Source organism: Miniopterus schreibersii (assembly GCF_964146895.1).
Source record: "Miniopterus schreibersii genome assembly, chromosome: X".
Lineage (NCBI taxonomy): Eukaryota > Metazoa > Chordata > Mammalia > Chiroptera > Miniopteridae > Miniopterus > Miniopterus schreibersii.
This window is the reverse complement of record NC_138104.1, coordinates 32,413,038-32,439,066: the sequence shown is the minus strand read 5'-3', so window position 1 is coordinate 32,439,066 and position 26,029 is coordinate 32,413,038. Positions and strand designations below refer to the sequence as shown.

At 41.2% G+C, this 26,029-nt stretch overlaps 1 protein-coding gene across 1 annotated transcript in view; it reads left to right on the top strand.

Annotated features, from left to right (window-relative positions):
* The window catches only part of DIAPH2 (diaphanous related formin 2), a 757,596-nt gene that overhangs the window by 43,184 nt on the left and 688,383 nt on the right, over window positions 1-26,029 (top strand). The window contains exons 2-3 of the mRNA XM_081126081.1: window positions 8,042-8,074; window positions 10,749-10,925. Coding sequence (XP_080982207.1) covers window positions 8,042-8,074; window positions 10,749-10,925 — 210 coding nt within the window. The remainder of the gene's footprint in view (window positions 1-8,041; window positions 8,075-10,748; window positions 10,926-26,029) is intronic.

Genomic DNA, 26,029 nt, shown 5'->3' with positions numbered 1-26,029 from the left:
CCGGCCGGGCTCTTTACGTAGTTTCTTAACGAAGCTGCGTTGATCTGTTTCTTCTCGGGATACTTCATTTGTTCCCCAACCATGTGAGCAGCTCTTCCGGGCCAGCGGCTGCTCTGAGTGTCGGAGATGCAAACGTGAGGAAGGCAGGGACCTTCTTTTCTTGAAACTGTCACACAAATAAGTAAAGCAGTAGGCGAACAAGGCAGCTTCCCACGGGGGCGGAGGCTGCGCAAGTGGTGCCGCGGGCCGTGCGCTGGGGCGCGGGGAGCAGGCGCTGCGGACGCAGAGTCGCCTGGCCCAGCATTTGGTGACCTGCTGGTTTTCAGGCGGTTGGCTTTCCTTCCCCAGTTACGGGGTAGATTCCTGAAGGGCAGAATCTTAAACTTCCGTGCGCCTTCAAGTGCTGGGCATATAATGGCTACTCAGACATATTAATGTTTGGTTGAGACATTTGTCTTTTTGTTTTTTTAAACAGAGAAGGTACACATTTCTTTATTAAATACTGAGCCCCACTCGGCTAACTCATTGATCTATGAGTATCTGTTAGCACAGGGTCCTGGGCTGGGCTTTGAAACATTTGTATTTGTATAAAGCCAGCTTTGTTTTCATTCCCGTTGCTCTTTATTTATAGGCTAAGAGAACTTTCACGTCCAAACCGGTTTCCCATTTGAAATGGTTCAGTATAAGGCAAACGAGCAGGATTTCTATGCCTGCAGGGAGAAGTTCCTACTCTTAAAAACCAGGATGATTCCTGCAGTTGTTTCTGATTAATTCAGGCACTAAGTGACTTCCTCCAATTCATTAGTGTTAACATTTTTAAGACCTTAGTGGCAAAAATACGTTTCCGGAGTACTTGGCCCTTAGCCCTGAAACCGAGCATGCGTGTCACACAGGAGAGACTGCTGGATCCCCATATGACAGTCACCTGCATCGGAAGTAAAAGATTGGAGTTCATGTCAGGATAGTCAATTTAAGGTTGAGCGTATCCGTTATGACAGGTTTATGAAACTTATCCAGTGCAGTAACATGGTCTTTTGCATCTGGAAGGAAACAGGCCCTGTACGTTGATGTCATTTGATTTTTGATAGGTACAGATTTTGTTTGTTACAAATTGGAAGAGCATCTTGAGAAGGGAATCCTAAAAGGAATTTTTTTCTTGTCATAAAAATGGTGGAGTTTTGATTTTGTAATAGCAAAAAACTCTGGTGGGTTAAAGTGTGAGGCTTTTGACTGAAATGCTGTCCTTATGGTTACAAGAATATAAAAGTATTGCTTTATTAAAGTGATGAAATGGCCAGTTTTAGATGCTAACAACAGCATTAATAAGGTGGAGAATAGGCGCTTAATGCCTGTAACCTCATCTTAAATTAGGCTTTGCCTTCGGAGGGTGGGGCCGTGTCTCTTTAAATCCCAGTGCCTAGCACACTGCCCATTGATCTGAGTGCCCGAGACTACCCGAGGGTGCCTACAAATGACCTTTACCGTTAGAAAGGAGATGAAAGAAAGTTTTGGAGTAATTTTAAATACAGGCAGTTCAATGCTTTTGAAAGCCAAAATTTGTTTTCCTCTTGTCTTCTTAGAATCAAACCTCTATATTGATCTTATTTCTAAAAAATCAGATTACATATAACTTTCTTGGTGAAATAAACGCAACTGACAAGTACTCAACTACAAAAATCTTTATAATAGAGTATTTGTGTTTTTTTGTGTGTGTAATGTATTATCATCATTGAATGCAATACAAACTTACATTTCTCACTTTAATTTCTAAAACAGTAAATATTGATAGACATAATTCACATAAACAAAAACTCTTTGGGGGAGGAATCTCAATTTTTTTCTCAGTTCTTTTTTAAAAAATCTGTCTTTATTGTTGAAAGTATTACAGATGTCCCCCTTTTTCCCCTATTGACCCCCTCCACCCTGTCCCCTGTCAGACTTACCAGGGGATTCAATGGCTCGATTGGTTTTACTGGTTTATAAAGTTCAGGGTGGGTACAGAATCTGAAAAGTTGGAAGGCAGGTCTTCCTTTTGTTCCTGCCACCGATCTGAATAGGTATTGGGCCAGGCATGTTGTCCAGAAGTCAAACCCTGGATGAGTGATTGATATGGATGGCCTTACTTAAGGGCCCTTCTCACATGGAAATGACATGGAGGTTGTGTTAGGGACCACTCTATCAGAGCTCTCAGAATTTCTCTATTGTGATTTATTCTTTCATTTATCTTATGTTCAGCTAAACTGCAACCTCCTTAAGAACAGCGCGTTATGATTGTATTCCTAGTGCCCAGCACTGAACAGGTTCATAGTAGGTGCTCAAGTATTTGTTCAGTTGACTTGAACATGGTTTTCTGTGCCATATTGCCCTGCCCTTCTCAGCAAGAAACTTAAAGCTGGGTAAATAATTGACCCTTCATGTTTACTGTGTTGGCCAAGTTACTTATTTTCTCTAAAAGAGAAGAAAATAGTCGAATAGTGTGACTAAGTTTTTGAGTTGGTGGTGAGACTTTTGAATTATATGCTATTTAGTTGTCCAATTTCTGTGGCACTAGAGTAATTGTACGATGTTTATAAGACATTGTATTACCATGTAACATTAGCCATAAGAGAGTTGAATCTTTACATCTTGCTGTTTTTGTTAATTTCTGCCTGATTGAGAGAATTAAAACTTAATTTTCTTGCAATAATGACTCTTGCATTTCCCTCAGAATTTCAGCATTAGAGCTTATAAGTAAATCAACCATTTCTCTTATTCTTAAGGGGTTGAGACTTTGGAGTGATACTTTTATAATTATACAATACTTATATAATACTGTACTAAGTTATATTTAATATAACTTATTATAAATGAAGTTTAATAAACTCTGATTGCCTTACTAATACACAAGCTTACAGCTTTTCCAGAGTTGATTTAAATGAAAATATATGGTCACTAAACTTATTGGTGTAATATGCCCTCATCCTAATGACCATTATCATTAGATTTCCACAATAAAAACTTACTAAAATGACTTTAATCAGTGCTTTTAAATCAGGGGTGTGACTCAAGTTTTTTTCGTGATTTTTTAGAACTCCACAGTTTGCACCCACGGGTAAAATCCACAATATCTACTTGCATGCGGTGTGAGAGAGAGATGCATGCACATATATAAAATTTGAGAGCTTGTTCCTGTAGAAAATTATTACAAATGAGACTGTATTTTAATACGACCATGTAAAAATACGTTTTAAAGGTCAGTTTACATAAAAATAACAGTGATTTATTCTTGTCAAAGAAACAGCTCTTTACAGTTCTCTGAACTTTTTCTTCTTGGTGTTGGTTTTTGTTATTGTTCTCAATTCCTTTTGTAGCTTTTGTTTTTTTCTTTTAATCCTCACCAGAGGATATATTCTCATTGATTTTAGAGAGAGGGAGAGAGAGAGAGAAACATCCATGTGAGAGAGAAACATCGATCGGCTGCCTCCCGTATGCACCCCAACCAGGGATCGAACTCTCAACCTGGGTATGTGTCCTGACCAGGGATCGAACCAGCGACCTTTTGGCGCCCTGGACGATGCTCCACCCAGCAGAGCCACCTGGCCAGCGTGTACCTTTCATTTTTGACTGCTATAGAAAGTTGTGTAGCAGAAATAATTTATTTTCTATTTTAGATAATTTAATTGTAACTAATACAATAATTTCAGCATATTTTTCATGTCCAGTGGCCCAAAATCACCCCTTCTGAAACTCAAGCTCTTCAAATCCGCTTAAAGATTTTCCTTTTCAATAGACCACATTTCTTTCTTTTTTTCCTGAACAGTTATAAAGAAGAGTTCTAAGTAATGGTATCAAGAAGATATTTATGAAAGCAGATTTTCACATGAGGGAAATCTATGAGGAAATATCCATATTAGCCAAATGTGCAGAGTTATACAAGATACACGCTCTGTAGTTGAATGAAACTTATAAATCAAGAAATCACAAGCAGAATGTTTTTCTTTATGGTTCCCTATCACAAGTAATTGCAATAATTTTTTACATGCCTATAATTTCCTATGTGCCTTAGCGTGCTCTATCATTCTCGAAGATGCCTGTTAGGGACAAAACAAATCTTTAAGAAAACACTAAAAAAAAGCAGAGGCCTTCTCCAGTATTGGTTTTAACTTCTGGTTTATCAATAATCAATCATTAAACTCAAGGGTAGCCCTAGAAATAGAAATTTATCTGGCTAGATGGGCATTTCAGGCAGAGGCAACAATGGGGTCACAAACAGGGCATGCTGGGCCATGCTTTGGGCAAAGGTTTTCCAGATTTCCTTTCTTGTTTTCTGTAGCGTGTGGGTCATGGGGGAAGGATAGTAGAAGAAATAGAACCAGGCCTGAACAATACAGGACTTTGACCGCTGCATTCAGGCTATTAGTCTTTTTTTTTTTTTTTTTTTAATATATCTGTATTGATTTCAGAGAGAGGGAGGTAGAGAGAGAAACATCAGTGATGAGAGAATCATTGATCGGCTGCCTCCCGCGCGCCCCCTGCTGGGGATCGAGCCCGCAACCCGGGCCTGTGCCCTGACCGGGAATCGAACCGCGATCTCCTGGATCCCAGGTCGATGCTCAAACGCTGAGCCACTGGGTCCGGGCCAGACTATTCGTCTTTATCCAGTAGGTGATCAGGAGCCTGTGTATATGAGCAGCCCTGTGACAGTCCTTTGTCATTTCCAGCGTGCCTTTGCCAAGCAGCGCTGTAGGCATTAGGGGTGTAACCCTGAACCAATCAGCTGAATAGCCCTGTTCTCAGGGAGCTCACAGGCAAAAATAATAATAAAGCAAATTATAGGCTGTGTTAAAATGGTACAAGTCCTACTGAAATGGGGCAAAGCAGCTCGCAGGAAGGCAGGCTGGGGGGGTGGGGGGGTTTGCAGAGGAGGTGGGGGTTCCCCTTTCAACAGGAGGACAGTAGGCCTCCCTGAGCAGGCCCTGGAAGGGGAGCGGGGGAGCATCCGGGCAGAGGGGGGAGCTAGTGCACATCGCCTATTGCCTTAGTGGGGGACAGCGTGGTGGCCAGTGTTACCGGGCCAGAGTGGACGGAAGGGACGGGCAGGAGGTGAGGTCAGAGGGAGCTAGGGGGTGAGCAGAGCCGTAGGGCCGCCTCGTAGGCGTTGTGGGGGTGCTGGCTTCCACTCGCAGTGAAAATAGAGAGTCATCGGAAAGCTTTGAGCAGAGGGCCACGATCTGATTTTGTTGTTAACGGTATCACTTTGGTCTGTTCAAAATTAAGTGTAGGTGGGTGAAGGTGGAAGCAGGGAGGCAGATTAGGAGGTGATGAGAATTCTAAGAGGGGGCGGTGGCTTGCATCAGATCTCTGCTTTGAGAAGATGACTTGGGCCTGAGTGGAGAAGGGAAGCCCAGGTGAGTATCAGGGGGCCGCTGCCTGCTGCTGGTTCCAATCTAAACTGGGACAGTTTCCCTGAGGACAGAAGGAAGAGGGCACTGCGGGCAGGTCCCCGAGGGCCTAGCCAGCTGCTTGGCTGCGGTGCAGGGAAGGAAGGAAGGGGAGGAAACCAAGGGGCCATGGGAACCTTAAGCCTGGATAAATGGAATGCAGATGTCACCATTAATAAATGTCACCCTCCCTTTGGAAGGCCCGGCTGACCCTCTGAGACATTTTGCCCACTTTGTGCTCGTGCTGTGTTCCCACTGGGTTATGAATTGTACCCCTGCCCCCCACCTAGAAGTGGTCTTTTAGAACTGTGGCAGTGTTAAGGAATAATTAGGAAGGTAAAATTTAAGAATTATGAAAGACTGACGAGTCTAAATTAGCATATAGTTTGTATAGGGAGCATAATTAATTAGCCACTGGAAGACCGTAAAGTGTAGTGGTCAAATTGAGTTTGGGAGGCGGCCTGGAAGATGTGTATGTGGAGGAAGGCCCGTGGGTGCCAGGGGAGTGCTCTTCGGGATGATGCCTGACCCCCTGCTTACACAAAAAGGGGTGTCTGTGAATTTGAGATGACCACGACCTGTTTCAATTCAGTAATTCAATCCTAACATCCTAGAGCTTAATTACACTCACCGAAAAGGTCATATCTTGACTAAGATTTATTATCAAGTACTAACCAGATCTGTGGTCCTTTGGCAAGTCACTGATCGTCTTCAAGCTTTAGTTTCATCATTTGTAAAATGAGAGCTTTTGACCAGATCTCAAATTCCACCCAACTTTAATAGTCTCTAACTCCATAAGGTGTGATTTAATATGGACAAAAATATGTTAATTTAAAAAAGAAAAAAAAAAAAGCAAGTCTCTTCCTATAGACAAGGTAAAAAGGTTGCTAGCAATACTTTTTTCCTTGTGTCTGTCCCCCCATATTAAACCGTCAACATATATTCAGTTGAGAGAGAGATTTAAAGCATCCCAGACATATGTGTGCCTTACCTTAGAGTATTTCACCAAATCCAATTCTATTTTCCCCTGATTTACATTCTCACTTAGATATAGATCTGTTTCCAGGACTTGCTTGAAGAATGTACAATCCGTCCAATAATAACACAGGTGGACAGGCCCATATCTGGATGGTAACTGGGTAGCTGAGGCACTTTTGAGACTTTGGCACTTTGCACTCTGATTTTACATTACAGGAGATCACGAAGCTTGTTACTGTGTATAAAACACCTTTGGGTAATCCACTGGGAAAATTAAAGAGAAAATACCAGCTAGAGATAGCCCCATGGAGATCTCTCTTAAAATGGCTTCAGTTCTGATATAACACCCCCCCCCCCCCACCCCCCCCCCCGTCTCTTATTTTCCTGGGGCGGTAAAGCTTGATTGGGATCTGTGTCAGCAGGATGCAAGGAAGACACTGCATGAAGATGTACAAGTGTAGATCCCTGAGGGAACCAATGGATCGAAAGTAGAAAATGAAATGTACACGTAATAGAGTGTTTGTCCCAGCCCATCCACGGCAGGGTGATCTGTACCAGCATTTGGTTGGTGGTGTTTCAAGGTGATTTCGTGAGATCCTGAGAGCAAATAATTCTCACTTCCTTAAAACTCATAATGGACTTCTCCCCATCAGCGAGGAGACCGTATTCTTAGTACAAAGGCCCGCGAGCCTGCGTGCCCAAGTCGATGTCTGTGGTTAGTTTATGTTGGAGGGAAGAAAGGGGCAGGATGGAGCAGGAGGTTCCTTGCCATTCCTAACAGGTGATTTAAACAAAACCTCTTCTTTCCTATCATGTCTCTCAGTTGGCCCTTCAACATATTTATAATATAATAAAGACTGCCCTTCATGCTGATCGTATGTCATTGTAAGGTCCAGAAGTATCTTCTGAATCACGAAGGATTACTGAATTGTTAGATATTATTTTGCTTACTTTACCATTGCTGTGTTAATTCTTCAAATCAGGGTGCCCGTGTATGTTACGTGGTAGTTTCTATTAACCACTGTATGTTATGAATTAGAATACACCGTTTCCAATGATTCTCAGTATTAGAAGTAGAAAACCACGTCCAAAAAGTGTTGGAGTTTTGGATAAATGGGCATGTATTAGAAGAATTGCTAAGTTCAGTTTTATCTAGACTATTTATAAAGGTGTCCTTTAAGTATCCATCAGGCGTAACGGAGTTCTAGACTGAGCTGTTTCATTATATTTCATTACTATCAAATGTGGCATTTTCCTGTTTATATATTTTTAAACTTATGTGTTGTAAAAACACGATCGTTCACTCTAAAACTCTGAGAAAACTGGACAGGGCTTGTGACTTCGCTGTATGTTTTCTCATGTTTGAGAGTGGTGATCACCATGTCTGACCCAAATGTGACTTTGGGACCTCGGGCATCATCTTTAAAAACAAATGGACCCCTCCCCCAACCCTTCATTTTTAATCCTGAAAAAGTTGTTTTCCTTTTGTAAAAAATGTACTTGTTTATATATTTAAATGGATTCTTTCTGACTAGTTGTACTTGGTAAAGTAAAAATGAGAATCATTCAATTATTTTCTTGTTTTGTCTATGAATTTCTCTTATTGACAGGTTGTTTTTTTTTTTCTTTTTCGGTTTTAATAGAACATTCAAATAAAAACTTTGGCAGATGATGTGGTAAGGTGGCCTTAGTAGCATGTTATTACATTACTTATGCATGTTGCCTTTTTATTAAAGTGAGTGGACATTAAAGCATTGACATATGTAAAATACAGAAGGGATGTTTACAAAGTACAGTAGAATGGAGGAATTTTCAAGAGAGTGGCTTTTTTGTTTGAATTTTAATATAAACAATTCTATGAAATCCCAACAAAATTTTGATATTATCCTCTTGATATATACCTTAACCAGATTTTAAAAATCTCTATGCAAATATCACTCTGGAAAATCCAGATGTTTCCTTTTTTGATAGCCAGGTAAATTGACTGTGAATATGTTAACTAGTAATATGAATATTGGAAGAAATTAATGTAACATAGAAAGGAAGTTAGGTTCATTATGTTAGTCAGATACTTAAAATCCTTAAATATTTTGGAGCTGAGTCTATCATAGTAAAACTTATTAAAAGTTATGGGCTTTAAAATTGAAATGTGCCTTTTTATAGCTAAACTTTTAAAAGGTATTTTAAGCAATGCCAATTTTTTACTTGGTGAAATTACCTATCTGCAAATAATGTAAAATACTGTTGTGATTTAAGGAGGTGAAAGTATGTGGCTTAACTTCATTTTCTTATCAAGATATAGCTGAAAGCAAAAGCCAGTTTTCTATATATATGTAAATAATGCTACTCAGTAGAAAAGCCAGCACTGCAAAAGTAAATATTAAGTGATATGAAGGGACAGGAACAGAGATATGTTGATTTAATGGTTGATTGCATATTTAAATGCTTTTATGTCCACCATATCTGTTACTGAAATATGACTGTTGGATATGTTACTCAGCTTATTTGGGATTGCTTAATATTTTTTTTTCTTCCGTTGTTGGAAGATATACTACATCAACTTAATTTTCCTCAAAGAGTTAAAAGAAAATTTGAAAACATACTTCAAGATGATTCTGAAAAAGAATCTTAATGTGAACACTGGGACAGGAACCCAGGGACTCGTGCATTTCGCTAGTCACTTTTTCTGTGAAATGACAGTTGGTCGGGACGATTGTTCAAGTTTCTTCCCAGCTGTAAAATATTACAATTGATATCATCTCTTTGTGAGCAACCATGTACTAAAATCATTTCTGTAATCCTAAATAAGCTGCTTAAAACTGCTCCTATTTCTTTCAAAGCACACCTTTTAATTAAAAAAAAAAAAAAAAAAAAAAGGTGTTCTTTGAATCAAAATGAAAAGTACGTGTTTTTAATGGGGGTCAACAGAAACGGTCATAAGGTGCGGTAATAATGTCCCGATGCTTTTTGTGTCGTTGAAGTCATTTCTGAGGACTCGGTGACGTCTGCTTGTTTCACGTGAGCTGACAGTGTGCATGTGCTTCCTAACAGAAACCAGAATAAAACTGTGCCGCATCCAGTTTTACGGTCGTGACTAATTCCTGACGGCTAAGGTTTCGTGGTTTAAAACAGAATGGCCTGTTTACATGCAGCTGGAGTCGTTAACCCACTTTATTTATGTGAAAGAGCAAGCTAATTATTAGAGATTGTACATGGAATCAATGGGTCAGAGTCAATAGCCATTAAATGGCAAGTTCTTCATAATAGTGTTTGTGAAATTAAGGTATTTCTGCTTCTGTTGTGTTTCCAGGAAAGGGAAAAGGTGATGTCTTGTTGGTCCCACTTTTTTAGGGAAGAAAAAGGTAGGGGAAATAATAATAATAAAAATGAGAGTAATAGTAAGAACAACACTAATGAATAGCAGCTAAGTGCACTAAGCGTATCAATTTATTTTAATCTCACAATAACCCTGTGGTGCAGGTAACATTAGTCACTTGCGGAACATACCTTAAGTCTTTATTACTATTTTAGAGCTGAGGAAGCAGAGAGCAGCTGATTTGCACAGGCTGAGCGGGTAGCCTGGCTTCAAGCCTGTGCTCCCAACCATGATTCTCCGCCGCTACCCTGACAGAGTATTCACAGACACTTGTCACAATTTTTGGCACTTTTGAAAAAGAGAAGCATTACTGTAATTTCCCTATAGAATTGGATATCAGAAGCTCTTTTTACTTTCTTTCTCTTTTTCTCATGGTTGGAAAGTTACCAACCAAGACACATTCGCCCTGAAATGACCACATGACTTGGATGCAGGACTTTTTTTTTACCTACTTCCTGTGCAAAACAGAAGTGACAGAGGACTAAGTTTTACTCTTTTATTTATTTTTTTTAAATTGATTTCAGAGAGGAAGGGAGAGGGGGAGAGAGAGAGAGAGAAACATTAATGATGAGAGTCACGGATCGGCTGCCTCCTGAGCGCCCCCTGCTGGGGATCGAGCCCCAACCCGGGCCTGGGCCCTGACCGGGAATCGAACCCCGATCTCCTGGATCCTAGGTCGATGCTCACCCGCTGAGCCACACCAGCCGGGCAAGTTTTACTTTTGAGGAATACTTTTCACCCCCCAGACCACTGAGGCAGAAGAGCTACTTCAGGATTTCACAATAGTACAATCTCTAACTGGAGCTTGCTACTCAAAAGCACATTTTGTCAAAAGGCAATAATGATGTATATCATTACTAAGTGCCATTTTGATGTTTCCGTTCTTTATATTTGTGATTCCTGATCTCTCTCTCTCTCTCTCTTTTTTTTTTTTCTTTAGGGCTTATTTACTTATTTTCTTTTTGTGTTTGCAGCGTGACCGACTTACAAGTTTTAGAAAATCTACCGTCAAAAAAGAAAAACATCTTATCCAACACCCTATTGATTCTCAAGTCTCGATGAGTGAATTCCCAGCGCCTCAGCCATTGTACGATGAACGATCTTTGAATCTGTCAGAAAAGGAAGTACTGGATCTCTTTGAAAAAATGATGGTAAGGTAAACCCCTCATGTTGTTGCAGTTTTAAAATGCGTGTGCCCAGAAGCAGCCTGGGTTTTAAGGAGGGCTGTTTGTATGGCCTGTGTGGACATCCCGTAAAGGAGAGATCAGAAACTTGTTGATGCCGTGGAGCTATTTTCCAAAGTGTCTGTTTTTTGAGTTCAGCTTTCTTACTTCCTCTTTCCAGTGTGAGCTCCTAAAAACAGGGGCTGTCTTATGCACTTTTGTTCTCTAGTGTTTCATAGTCTCCGGCGCAGCGAATCTGTTTCTCAGTGAACTAATTTGGGTTTCTGTTTCTACAAAGCAAAGCAGGCCTAAGTCCCCTTTGCTGCACAAGGCATCTTGTTCGGTGTATGAAACGGAGCGGGGATGGAAAAAGGTATAAAAACAGTGGTGGGGGCAGAGGTCTGGATTCCTCCAAGTCTGTTTTATAGCAACAGTTACACAGCCATCCAGCGGCCTAGCATGTTGCTTCCTATTTTATAGCTTGTGGTCTAGATGATTCCTCCTATCAGATAATAAATATAATATTTTGAGTATTTGGTAGTTTATGGTCGGAGAGGGGAGAGGGGAGGATTTGGGCCATATGACATTGGTTTGCTTGACCAGCAAAGAAGTGGAGATCCCGACTCATGATTCCTTCGTTTGCAATTCTGTCGCACTTAGCGTTGGACGTTTTTCGGGTGCGTGTCTATTTGTCCAGAGTTAGAGTTCACAGGAGTTTCCAGGGTCCGTTCGCCCACGCCCAAATACAAGGCTAAAAATCACTGAAAATCCAGACCCTTCTACGCTGCTGGTTATGGAACAGCTTGTCCCCACCCGCTCCCCCACCCCCACTGTTTCCCTCCTGTGCCTAGAAGAAGAGTTAATAGGCCTTCAGTAAGCATCAGTGGACAGTTGTTGAATGAAGACAGACTAATTCCCTTTATCTTGACACTTTTCCTTGACTATCCCTTCTGTCCAGCTGCAGATGGCATCTGGCTGGGCCCCTGACCCAGTTCCCGACATTGCCGCCCCCGCGGCCCTTCCTCCTGGGCCTGCCCTGCGGCTCTCTCTGCGCCTGCTCCTTCCATGCCATCTCGGAGGCATCTCTCAGCAACCCTTTCTCTTGCCAGGTCTGTCATCTGCTGACCTTCCTTGATGATGAAAGCACCTGGCTACCCTTTTGACGTTTCCCTGGATTTTGGGGATTTCAACTATTATGTTGACAACCCCGTGCTTTTTTGCTCTTAGTTCCTTGATTTCCTAAATCCTGACTTCTGCACCTGTGGATTTAGGTAGTTACTAGCATGCGTACACCTTGGACTGTGTCATTTTTTGGCGTGATTCCATCTGTGTAAGATCTTTAACCCTGACATTCTCCTCAGAAGCTAAAAAAGCTACGCTACCTCTCCCAGGCCCCTAATTTTACGAAGTATGTATTGTGTGGTGGTTATGAACATGGACTTTGGGGTCATCCTGATTTGGATTCGACTTCTGGCTCTGCCATTAATCGCATTACCTTGCAAAGGTTACATAAACCTCTCTGCACTTTATTTTCCTCAACTGTAACAAAGAAATAAAAGGATCTACGTCATCTGGTTATCTTTAGGATTTAAGGAGATGATATTCCTAGAATAGTGCCTGGCATGTAAGCTCTCTGTATAAATAACTTCATAAATGTGTGTTATATTCCCTTTCTTTAGCAAATAAAGGTCTGTTCTTTCTTCAGTTGCCAGTATTTCTAGATCACCCGATTGCCCCTCAATTTACCACTTGGGGGCCTTATCTTAACCACCCAAAACAGTGATGATCAGAACAGAAACAGAAACATTCCTTGATAAACACTTACCATTTTTTTTTAATAGATGATTTTTTTTTTTCTTTTCCCACTTCACTGAAGCCTCACTCAGATTATGTTTACCGCTTTAATCTGCCAACTGGTTACTAATTTTTATAGGATTAAAATCGTTCTTCGAGTTTGCCGGTGGGCCTGCCCTCCTTCAGTGCCCTTCAGCTTGCCATTCCGGGCCACCTCCCACCCCACTGGGGCTGTCACTCGCTTTTGCAGCGGCTCCTACGTCTGTTGCCTCAGTTGTCCTCCAGCTGCCCTTGCCCTGGTGTCGACAGTGTCCCTCTCTGCTTGTTTCCTGTAGGCTGCCAACTGGCCTTCCTCCCGTCCTTCTGGTTGTGCCTGTTTTAATCCACTAAGGCCCTGTTGAGGATTTGGGACCATTGCTTTTCCAAAGCCCCAGGTGGGCCCCGATGTTTTCAGTTCTTTTATAGGTTCCCAGCGCCAGTCCCTCACCTGTGCTCCCGGGGGCCCGTTTCACACCTTTGCTTTGACCTTCAGTCCCCAGAACTCTTACCAGTCTTTATACTCTGCCGATGACCTTGCTGCCGAGTTTACAGAGTAAATCGAAGCGATCAGAAGAAGACTTCCCCCACCATGTGTATCTACCTCACTTTTAGTACCTGCACCCACATAGTTTGTCTTCCTGCCTGTCGCCGTAGATGAACTTTTTACGTCCCAGATCCCTCCCTTTGTGTATAAGGTCCCATTCCTTTTCAACTACTCAGGGACATTGCTCCAATCACTTCTCTCCTCTCTCTTCTTGCCATTCCCGGCAGCACAGAAATAACCGGTCTCATTTTACAAACCCTTTTCTTGACCTCATCTCCCTTGCTAGCTATTGCTCTATTTTTACTCCCCTTTGAAGCAAAACACCTCCCCTCATTTTGTTTCTATTGATTGCTTCTGATTTCTCACCTCTCCCTTTCTCTCCGAAACTCCAGCCAGGCGTCCGTGTGGCCCTTCCATCAACACTGTTATCATTGTCACCAAAGATCTTCATGCCGCTGAACCCCGTGGTCAGCTCTCACCCCGACTTAGCAGCGGCCTTCCATGCAGTTGCTCTTGCTCTTCCATTTGAAACGCTTTCCCCTCTGCCCCCGACATTGATTTCCTTTCCTCCTATGTCTTTGGGACGCTTGACAAGAAATAAGTTACCTTAAACATTGCCGATACAATGCATGATTTGGAATTTCTGGGTAATGAGATATTTCGGTGAAACTTTTGGTGAAAGCTTAAATAATGAAAGGCGATACTCAAATATAACCCTATCTTACTCTGATAATTGAAACTCTTGTGATGCCCGAGGATCATATCTATTAACAGCAGTTCTCATTGTACAGGCTTGTAGATGGAGATGATAGGGGATCCTGGGCTAAAACTTTAATTACTGCAGGGCTTTTTTTTTTTTTTAGTATTAACTTTTGATTATTAGAACTCTTATTTAATTACTAATAGTTCGTTTTAAGAATCACTTGGCTCTTCATAGCTAAGTGAAATCCTGGGATGAGTCCAGTTAACTCAGATCTGCGTGGTTAGGTTTTACTTTACTTAGTGTTTTCGTAGATTACTAATGTTTCATTGATTGACATCTGTTCTGTGCATCGGTATGTCATTTTTCAGATTGTGGACACTCAGTGAAACAATAATAGACCTTCTGCGTAATGGTATCAGTGGCTATTGCTGACAGATTTAAAGCTCCAAATTTGAAACTTTTAGGTGATTGCTTATTTTGTAGAGCACAAGCTATTTAGAAGCAGTGTGTCTTCAATAGTTTCTAAACGTGAATTTTGTAGAGTGTCGTCACTGACTATCGAAAATTAGCAAGTGTTTCTTTGATTAAAACTTTTGCTAATAAAAATCCACTTATTTTTATATGATTTTTATAATTACCTGCATAGAGTAAATTATAATTGCTCTGTGATTCCCGTTCCCCTGCTCCCCCAGAGTCATGTTTTCAAATCCTACACAAGTGGATAAAAGTCGTAGGACCAAAACCACAATACTGCTTCCACATTTTGGGGGGATGACTTTAAATGATGACTGAACAAATCCAAACTGCTATATTACATATTATCTTTAACCCCAAATTCAAATTTGCATAACGTTCATATTAGTAGCCTTCCACGTGTTAATCAGAGGCATTTTGAATGGCCTCTAAGTAGTATTGGTGAAATATCTCCTCCGTGTCACTTTAACTATCCTGAGACTAACTGAACTGGTTTTTGCACACTGAGTATAATGCAGTTAGAGCAAGGAGAGAAATGAGTCTTAATACTTAGCATTTGCTTTTGAATATTGTTGCTCTTTTGTATGCAGTTTTTTTTTTTTTTCTTTTTTGGCTGAGTAATAGGGGATTTCCCTTTTTCTACAAAAATGTTTTTATTGAGTTTTTAGAGAGAGAGGAAGAAAGGAGGAGAGAGAGAAACATTGATGAGAGAGAAACATCGATCGGCTGCCTCCTGCACACCCTCTACCGGGGATTGAGCCCGAAACCTGGGCATGTGCCCTGACCGGGAATCAAACCTGTGACCTCTTGGTGCAGGGGACGGCGCTCAACTAAATGAGCCATACCCACTGGGCGAGGATTTGTATTTTAAGCTTAAAAAAAGTAAACATAGAGACTTCAAGTTGTAATTTAATTTCCATTAGCGGAGGTCCAGCTTGCACTGGTAACATTGGATTCATATAAATATGACAATAAGGACTGTGTTCTAATTCAGGTAATTAAATAGTTTGGTTATATGCAAAAGATGACGCTAGTGATGATTTATGATTAATGATTAATTTCTAGGCACACTTCATTTCAACTTCATTTATTAACGACAATATGTACTATATGATTCCATGTGCAAATTTGATGTTTTATACTTTGTTTCTATTCAGCAATTTATATTAATGTATTTTGCATTTTTGGCGTAATTTAATAAAAGTGTGGTTATATGCGACAAATGCTAAATTATCCCATATTCCATTTGATTGAACTCTTGATAAATAACCCCAAAGCTTTTAATTTTGTTCTCTCACTTTTGCCTTTCATCAGTTAAGAGACTAACTGACACTCAGTGGTTGAGCATCGACCCATGGTCCAAGAGGTCGCTGGTTCGATTCCCGGTCAGGGCACATGCCCTCGATCCCCAGCAGGGGGCGTGCAGGAGGCAGCCGATCAATGACTCTCTCTCTTCACTGATGTTTCTCTCTCTCTCCCTCTCCCTTCCTCTCTCTGAAATCAATTAAGACATATTAAAAAAAAAAAAAAGAGAGAGACTAAGTTTGAACCGCAGGCGTACTTTAGTGTGTGTGCTTATTCACGCCTGACTGCTATCATGGGCCTGTCTCACCCAGCACTAGTTTTTTAGGAGTTGGTTAGCTTGGATGAGACCCTTTTAATGCTTTCAACATAAGTAATTTTAATTAATGGTGAAGTTTCATTGAAACAAATTATTGGTAAAGTAGATCTTCAAATCTATAATAAAGCCATGGAAATCGTTTTCAGAAATGACTAGATCCTTAAAAACTGTCTAGATAGCATAATTTCCATTGGTTCATTTCCATTTCCGATATCCTTACTCCACATCATTACACTGAGAGAACACCAGCATCATTTCTAGTCGACAGAGACTCCTAAAAAAGCTTAGGAAGGAGGAGCAAAGTTTACCCAATATCAGGTCTAAAAGATAACTAAATGTGGGTCCCTTTTTAATGTCCCTACCAAGTATAATTCTCACGAAAGGTTTCACAACTGAGAGAGTAGTAGGCTAGGGGTCCCGTGAAGAGGAATGAAGGGAGCTAATCTGTTCTGATTTTAGTTGCTAAACTTCACAGGTCACCGCCTCTCTTCTTTGTTTGTACATAGAAATGTTTTCCAAAATATTTTTCCTGTTTGAAAGGTTCAGCTAGTATTGATTGCCAGTGCATTTTCACAGCCATTTATTGGTATGTGCGATGTGCCGGGCCCTACGCTACATGCCAGGGGCACAGAGACGAATGCAACGCCTCCCTTTCCTCCATAGAGCTCAGAGCTTCGTCAGGGAGACAGGCAAGTAAACAGGTGATTCCCATGGTCCTGGAACAGCTCGGGGTAGGCCCAGTGCCAGGGGCTCAGGAGGACACAGACAAGACCTGAATATGCTATGAAACCCAGCGCCACTTCTGAATTTTCAGTCTTTATTTCTTTCTTTTTTTTTTTTTTTTTAAATCTTCATTGATTTCAGAGAGAGGAAGGGAGAGGGAGAGGGAGAGAGAAACATCAATGATGAGAGAGTCATTGATCGGCTGCCTCCTGCACGCCCCCTGCTGGGGATCGAGCCCGCAACCCGGGCCTGTGCCCTGACTGGGAATCAAACCGCGATCTCCTGGATCCCAGGTCGATGCTCAACTGCTGAGCCACGCTGGCCGGGCTCAGTCTTTATTTCTTAAAGTGTTAAAGCATCAGTCTCAAGTTTGAACGGTTTAGTTCATCGAAGTCCCCTGCCTCCCGTATGCCAGGCAATGTTCTAAGCTCCGAGGAGAGAGAGCAGAGAGCAGCACAGGGACAATCCCTCCCGTCAAGGAGCCTTTGTTCTAATAGGGGTGACACAGCAGGACACAAGGTGTACTTGTGAGAAAGGAACAGCCAAGGCGAATGTTGTGTCGCGGAGAAGCCTGAGCGCTCTGTGCCGACCGCCAGACGCTTTATTCGGTGCAGGGAACACAGATCACAAAGGCACCATCCCTGCCTCTAGGATTGCATTTTGTACGGCTCGCAGGGTAAGAATGTTGTTATATACTTTAAAAAATTTAAAAATATATGTTTTGATTTTTCGAGAGAGAGGAAGGGAGGGAGGGAGAGAGAGAGAGAGAAACATTGATGGGGGAGGGAAACATCCATCAGCTGCCTCTGCACACCCCCTGCGGGGCATGGAGCCCGCAGCCTGGGCTTGTGCCCTGACTGGGCACCGAACTGGCGGCCTTTCAGTGCCCAGGATGATGCCCAGCCAACTGAACCACACCGGCCAGGGCTCATTTTTTTATATATTTAAATAGTTAGGGGGAAAAACATCAAAAGAAGACTGTTTCAAGGCAGTCGACAATTATATGAAGCTCAGTGTTCGTAAATGAAGTTCTGTTGGACGCAGCTACAACCATTTGTTTACATGCTGTCGATGGCTCCCTTTGAGCTACAACCACACACGGGTGGGCAACAGTGGGTTAACAATCATAATGTATAATCGATAATAAATAAATAATAATACAAGAATAAACTGTTTTGCGTACTCACAACTGTAAACCTACTTTGCCAATCCATGTGTGCGTGTGTGCATTTATACACATATATACACACACACATTTATACACACATATACACACATACATATATATACACACACACATATATATGTGTGTGTGTATATGTGTATGCATATATATGTTTGAGCAAGTAACCCCAATATATTTTATTTAATAATTATATACATATATGTATGTACCAATGCTATGTACATTATAAAATACACAATAAAAAATGAGAAAAGCATGAAATTAACAAGATTTTTAAATGATTTAAAATGAGTTTATTTTATTTATTAATGGCACAGAAGCTTTTCCTGTCATGGTTAATAACTTTTTAGAGAGAAAATGACAGTGTCATTTTTTTATGTCTTGTTAAAAAAAAAAAAAAAAAGACAGTAATTAGGAGGTTTAGTTCCCAGATCATTTTATTTTTGATATTTGGTTTGATGTCTGTTACGGTTGAAACATAAATCTGACAAAGCCGTGGCGGTGCAAGTGGAACAAGCACCTCGCGAGCGGCGCTTATTAGGTCACAGCGCTACCGGCCTGGGCGCGGCTTCCTGCCACCGCCGCCGCTGCATTTCCACCTGCCTTCGTGACACTCAGTTGCTCTCGCAGCTCATCCGGAGTGTTGCATTTTTATAGTTTCATATAAACGGGCTCAACATGGGCCTTACAGATGGGCTTCAGCAGATGCCGTCGGGGACATGGGCTCTTTGCATGTTTTCCTGCTGAATGGGGCGACCCTCACCCCCGTCTGTCTCCTGGCGGCCGCCGCAGGCGCTGCGTCTAATGCCAGGAAGGGGGAGGAAGTGAATCATGCGGGGGTCAAGGGCTCAGGCCTGCAAGTGGGGGGGGGGGGGTGTTTCCCAATGCAGTGCATTTAAATAGTTACATTTTTTACTAATTGTTAAACTATCAAGGGATCACTTGTCTTTTTGTGAGTGGAAATGGCCTAAGTCACGGTAAATTTCAGCAGTTTTTAAAATACTTTGACTTGAGATAACCACAGCTGTCTCCGGAAGGTCCAACATCTTTTCATGCTCACATCCTAGCTCATTTCAAAATATTGTAACTATTCCACTGTATCTGAAATATCTTAACTTTTATCAAAAAAGAGCTACATTCTTGACTCTACCTAGCACTCCGTGTCCCTTTGGTTTCAGCTTCTTTCTTGCAATAGCTTGAATTTCACACGTGGGGTAGCCTCACGTTTTTTCATAAAGCATCTTTTTTATTAAGTAAATCATTTATTTTTGTAATATGTTTTCTCTATTAGATTGTTCCGTTAGTGACTCAAAGAAAAGCAGTGTCTATATTTTGTTATTGAAACAGTCTAGCAAATAATAGAAGCTGAGTTGTGTTTAAAAACAACTATTTTCATTTAACTATTTGATAAACCTTTTACTCAGTTTTTTTTTCTAATACCCGTTTTAGCAAATGTTCAGCAGTGATTTCTAAGTGTCTCTTAACAGTATTTGCTGACACAGGCGTTCGTTCTAGGTTTCTGACATGTTGCTCTGCATGTATTATTTCAGCTGCTTCTACAAGTGTTTGTTGTTAAATGGGTTTTAAATGGTCTGCTAAGTCGAGGTGGCTTCAAGTGGGAGTCATCATTGCTAACTGATAGCCATCCATATTTCAAAGTTAATAATTTTCTATCTGGTGGGATCAGCTTCTTATTAGCCTTAGATTTTCATTATTTTTACCATATTGGATGACTGATGAAAGGCTCAGACTTATGAGTAGGATATAATGGTCTGGCATTTTCTTGTCCCCTCCTGTTTGCATTGTTGGTATTATGCTATTATCCTCAATCTGTTGTCTTCACAGGGAAATTTCAAAACCACTTTTTCATTGTATTGTTTTTTTTGAGGGTTGATTTAATTAAAATGACATAAAACAACCTGAGAATCCACGCAACTAGGTACATGTAAATGCAGTACGTTGCAGTGCACCGACGGTGAGCAAATACACAGTTCGAATGCCCCACCCTTCCCTTCAGATACCTCTTGGCCCGGCTGGTGTGGCTCAGCGGTTGAGCATTGATCTAGGATCCAGGAGATCGGGGTTTGATTCCCGGTCAGGGCACAGGCCCGGGTTGTGCGCTCGATCCCCAGCAGGGGGCGCGCGGGAGGCAGCCGATCAATGACTCTCTCATCACTGATGCTTCTATCTGTCTCTCACCCTCTCCCTTCCTCTCTCTGAGATCAATAAAGACAGATTTATAACAAAAGATACCTCTTGGACCATTTGGACCTATGGATCCATGAGGGCTCCAGTGTTATACTCATGTTAAATATTAAAGCTTATTTTCTTGTAGTTTTTGAATACAAACAAATCTTTCACAAACTGCAGTGGATCCTTTATGTAATCTCGTGACTCTGGAAACCACTGGTTGCAGGTTTAGCTCAGGATTAAGGATTATGGGAAAGTGAAAATAATAATTTTGTTTTCCAATATCTAAATATATGTTCTGAATTTACCCTCATGATGGTAAAGAGATATATGTAGGAATTTAAAGTTGGATCCCTCTAACAGGACCTGAAGCAGAATTAGATGAAGAAGTTTTGTGCCATACTCCGTGACTTTCATTTCATATCATATCATGCTTTTGCTTCCATAACATTTGTAGACATAATGTATTTGGACAATATTTTTCCTTTGACTTTGTTTTCCTTCTGAGCTTCTATATGTTACATGGCTACAGGTCTATATAAGTTAACTGGATCTTTTGAAAACATGAGGTAATTCTTTAATGCCAAGTAGAATTGGCCAGTTATTTAATTATGTAGAAAATCCCTAATACTTTGATTGGAGTTTTAGAAAGAAACGTCCTATCCTTTCCGGTCCATAGAAGCTAGAGGAATTAGGGAACCTATCTTTAGAAAAGAATAAATTAAACAAGTGCTGTAAAAGTTCATTCCTTTATAACCTTGGAGTAATCAAATGTAACTATAATCACTGTTCATGCTAGGGCATATTTTTAGGTACTAGGGTATTATTGCTGCATTCTCTTCAGGTCCCCTAAACATAGAAGTTAAAAAATACCTGAATAATCCCTGTTGAGAAGCAGGAGCAGGGCAAGCATTTGATGGTGATGTCAACTCACATTTTAAAACAGCTGGTGGAAAATCCAGCCTTAAACTGGGATCAAGACTTGTTGCAGAAACAGAAATAATTTATAGGAAATATAGAAATTTTCTTAAAAAAATTTTTTTAATTGATTTCAGAGAGAGGAAGGGAGAGGGAGAGGGAGAGAGAGAAACATCAATGATGAGAGTCATGGATCGGCTGCCTCCTGCGCGCCCCCTGCTGGGGATCGAGCCTGGAACCTGGACATGTGCCCTGACCGGGAATCGAACCACGGTCTCTTGGATCCTAGATCAATGCTCAACCGCTTAGCCACACTGGCCGGGTTGTTCAACTTTTAACTTCCTTTGACTCTAATATGGTTCCTCAGTGGTGACTCCCAAGAATACAAGATTTATTTGCTGAGTAAGTGAAAGAATTGGTCTATAACGGGGAAAATCACATCATGGCATGTGTGGAAGGAGAAAAAATGGTTTAATGCTTACAAATATGGCTTTAAAAATATAAATGGTCAATTATTTAGACTTCAAGCAACATTTTAAAAAAACTACAAGACACTAATTTCTTCTCATGTGTTGTAGAGGCGCTAACTAAATGTTAAACATACCGAAAGTTTGCTTTTGCGTTTTGAGTACTGTACAAACTCAATGTGTTTAGAAGTAGTTTCATATTCGATTACATTGTTTAGAATTAATATTGAGTTATGAGTATTGTTCTATTTAGTTTTATGATTGTATTATAAAACTAGAGATAATGACTTGGAAGTATTAGCTGCCGAATTAGTAGTATATTTCTTATTTCTATAAAAATAAAATGAGTCATTACTATGGTCTTTTCTGTTTAGATGAATGGTACCTATTCCCAATCAACTTATGCAGCAGATTTATAGGTATAAAAAATCGTGGTGGTTATAAAGCAAAAGTATTTAGAGAAAAGGTCCTAAGTATCACATCGATTCAACAAATACTTATTCAGTCCAGGAGCTCTGCTCTTTGCTGGGGGGACACAGATCTAAAAGACGCAATTTTTGCCCTCGCTTAGCTTATAGTTTAGGGGAGATAGATTTCTCAGGTAGTTTGAGCTTAGGCGCTGCAATATCAGAATTAATATGAAGAATAGAATGAAGACAGTCATTTCTCAATGAGGTGATCTGGGGGAGATATGAAGAATTAGTATATGCGTGAGTTATTCGCATATGGATCTGGGTGGGGCGAGCGGGGTGAGATGAGATGGGGTTAATCGCCGGAGAGGGTGGTGGAGAGGACAGTACAGGCGGACAGAACAGCATCACGCGCACAGTCGTGGCAGGGTGTAGGCATCATGTACGTGGGAAAACTACAAATGACCTCGCATTATTGCAACATAAGGGGAAGAGAAAAGTGGTAAAAAAAAAAAGAGACTGAGGAGGTGATACTAAAGCTAAAAGCTAGCATTTTTGAAGGTTAATTAATATAGAGGGCGGGGCCAAAGTAGGTTTACAGCTGTTCATATGGAAAATAATACACTAATAAATAATACCAAGTATAAACTCTGTGGTTCACATACTCACAACTGTAAAACTACTTTTGCCCCACCCTGTGCCCCGGGCTTGAGGTGCGTGAACATGCTTCGTCTTGACAACATTCCTCTGAGGTCTGTGATCTCATCTTCCCCTGTTGCCCTGCCTGCCTCCTTGCAAAGTGATTCGCTCGGATGGTGTGATCTTAGCAGTGCGTGCCATTCAAAATCGAATGGAGGTGCATTGTAGTGTAGAAATGTCGCTGGAAGGAGAGCAGATTCTCTGCCTAGAGACTGCCAAAGGTGGCACTGCCACACTCTGAGGCCTGGCGGCAAAGTTCACAAATCTAGACACTCAATCTTGTGAGCGTCCAGAGTAGATTGTACTTGGGGTATGCAGATTTATGCTGACCCCATTTGCAGGAGACTGTTAATTTAACCAGAATGTTTTGAGACAGTAGAGACATAGCCTAGCATATGTGAGCAGTACTTAGGGGTTTTGATGGAACCGGGCACAATGTGAGTTAGTACAACGAGGTGCTTGCCAATAAGGTAATAAAATCAGAGGCTGAATTAATAGAGGTATAGTATTTCAAGATGAAGGAGGTGGAAGTCCCTTGCTTGCTTGCATTTATCAAACCACAGAATATTTGAGAGAGAGAGAGATGGACACTAAGTCATGTCACATGAAGATAAGTTGAACCTGTAGGTATACTTTATCCTGAAGGACAGAATGCTGCCTTCAAATAATATTTACATGGTCGTTGACTCTGTCCAATCTACCATCTCTCTTAGTTCAGACTCCTATCATTAGTCACTTGAATTACTTTAACAGCCCGAATTATGGAACATAAGAGAATCTGCTCTGGCCATTTTAAATAGAAAAAAAAAAAAAAGCTATTAACATACATTAGGTAGCTCTCTTGAACAAGATAGTTTGCAGAAACAGGCTCCAGATATCATTATAGGAATAACTTCCAGAACCACACATCTGAAATACAGCCCTATTAAGGAGGCTGTTGCTACCCCTGAACCATTTGGTCAAACTGTCATGATTAGAAAGGTATGGCCGCTGCCATCAGTTCCATAACCGCATCACCTCTGTTGCCAACCACACCAGCAAAATGGATGGCTTCCTAGTGGCCACCTCCTTACATAGTTCACTTCTGAATCTGTACCTCCCAGCGATGCATTTCCTTGGTGGAAACTCAGTCACGTGCCTGTACCCTAGTTATAAGGGAGCCCGGCAAATGTAGTTTTTGTAGAGTCTTCCTTGCTGAGGTCGGACTGACACGGTGAGGGTGTAATAAATGTAGCGGGCATGGTTGAAATGCTGCTGGGCAGCCACACGTGACAGCAGACCATTCCGGTCTCCTAGCTGGTCTCCTTGCCTTTGCTTAGATTTTTCTGGTCTTTCAAAACCCAAATCCTGGTGGAGGCTTCTCTGACCATTCCATCCGCCCTCTGTGTTTCCCTAGCATCAGATTGCCTCTATTATAATTATTAGAGGCCTCTATTATAATTATTTCTTTACATATCCATTTCCCTTACTAGGCCGTGAGTTATTACTCTTATTTAATAATGACGCAGTCCTGCCACATTCATACACTGTTAGGATTCGGTTGTACATATTTCATATCCACTCGTCCAAAGAAAACCTTAGCAAAAATTAAACTACCCTAAGATGGGAAGGGTGGCCTGCCCAGGTGGTGGGTTCCCTGTTAGTTGACATGGATGGAGAGCGTAGGTGAGTATCTGTGGATTATTGCATCAAAAGTGCTGTGCAACTTCATTTCTGTGGTTCTACTTTGATTCAATAGGGCGAGATCTAGCCTATGAGGGCGAGAGGGAGGGAAAAGGTGTCTTCTGCCTTTAAGTAAGTCATTAACAAGTACGATACACAAAGGAGATAGGGTCAGATAGGAAAGGTAGGGGTAGAGGCGGTGTTGAAGATGATAGGAGGAGCCATCATGTGGACAGACACTAAATTTATAGGAACCACCCGTGGGAGTCACTGCAGTGGGTGCAAATATAGACCGTGAGAGTCTGGCTGTCAACCAAGTTACTATTCAACAGATAGGTGTGGTTTGAGTACTTTCCATGGATCCTTTGTATGTTTTTTCCCCCTCCCACATTCTCACGTATGAGTCTTTAAAATAATTTTAATATTTTTCTTTGCCCATTAGTTTACTTGATTAAGAAAACATTAATGCCAGGATTACTAAGACAATAAAGGGATCAAAAACCAATTAAAAATAAAGTTGAGATACAATTCACATACCATAAAGTCTACTCTCGAAGTGCTCAGTATGTTTTTTAGTATAGTCAAAGCGTTGTGTCACCATCACAACAGTAAATTTAGAACAGTTTTATCAACCTCTGAAAGAAAGGCCATACCCATCAGCAGTCACACCCCAATCTCCCCATCCCCTCCTTCCTGGCCCCTGGCAACCCCTAACCCTCTGTCCCTACAGAATTGCCTCTTCGGGACATTTAATATAAATGGAATTCTACAATATGTGTCCTCTGCGACTGGCTTCTTTCACTTAGCGTAATGTAATTTCTTGGCGCGTGCATGGGTCAGTATTTCATTCCTGTTTATGGCTAAATAGCATTCCATCGTGTGGACATAACACACTTGTTTATCCACTCATCACCTGGTGGACATTTGCCTTATTTCCACTCTTCGATAGCGCTGCTATAAACATTCACGTACGTACAAGTTTTTCACGTGGACAAATGTTTTTATTTCTCTTGGGCATAGTCTGGGTCAGGCGGTGACTTTTTGAGGACCTGCGAGCCTGTTTTCCAAAGTAGCTGCGTCATATCACAGCCTTCATCGCTCCACATGCAAACTGACATTTGTTGTGGCCTCTCTGCCCCAGCCAGCCTAGGGGGAGTGAAGTGGCCTCTCACTGAGGTTTGGGTTTGCATTTCTCCAATGGCTAGTGATGTTGGGACAGCACGTGCTTTTGGCCAGTTGCAGATCTTTAGAGAAACGTCTGTTCAGGTTCTCTTCCAGTTGGTAATTGGTTACTTATCTTTTTATTGTTGATTTGTGAGAGTTCTTTTTATATTCTGGATGCAAGTCCTTTATCAGACATATGATTGGTAGGCGTTTTCACCCATTCTGTAATTTGTCTTTTCTTTCGATGCTGCTTTTTGAAGTATGGTCATTTCCAATTTGATGATCCCCCAAGAGCGTCTCAATATTTTGCGAGGGTTAACATGAGTTTCAAAATGAAGAAAGATGATTTGTGTGGTGAAAATGGTGTATGTGTGTGTATCCCAAAATAAAGGAAGATTCCCAACAAAATTAAAGCTTATTGAACCTCAAAACAATATGTTCTTGTAACGTAACATTTCCCCCTCCACTGAGGGATTTTTGTTATTCCAATATAGCTAA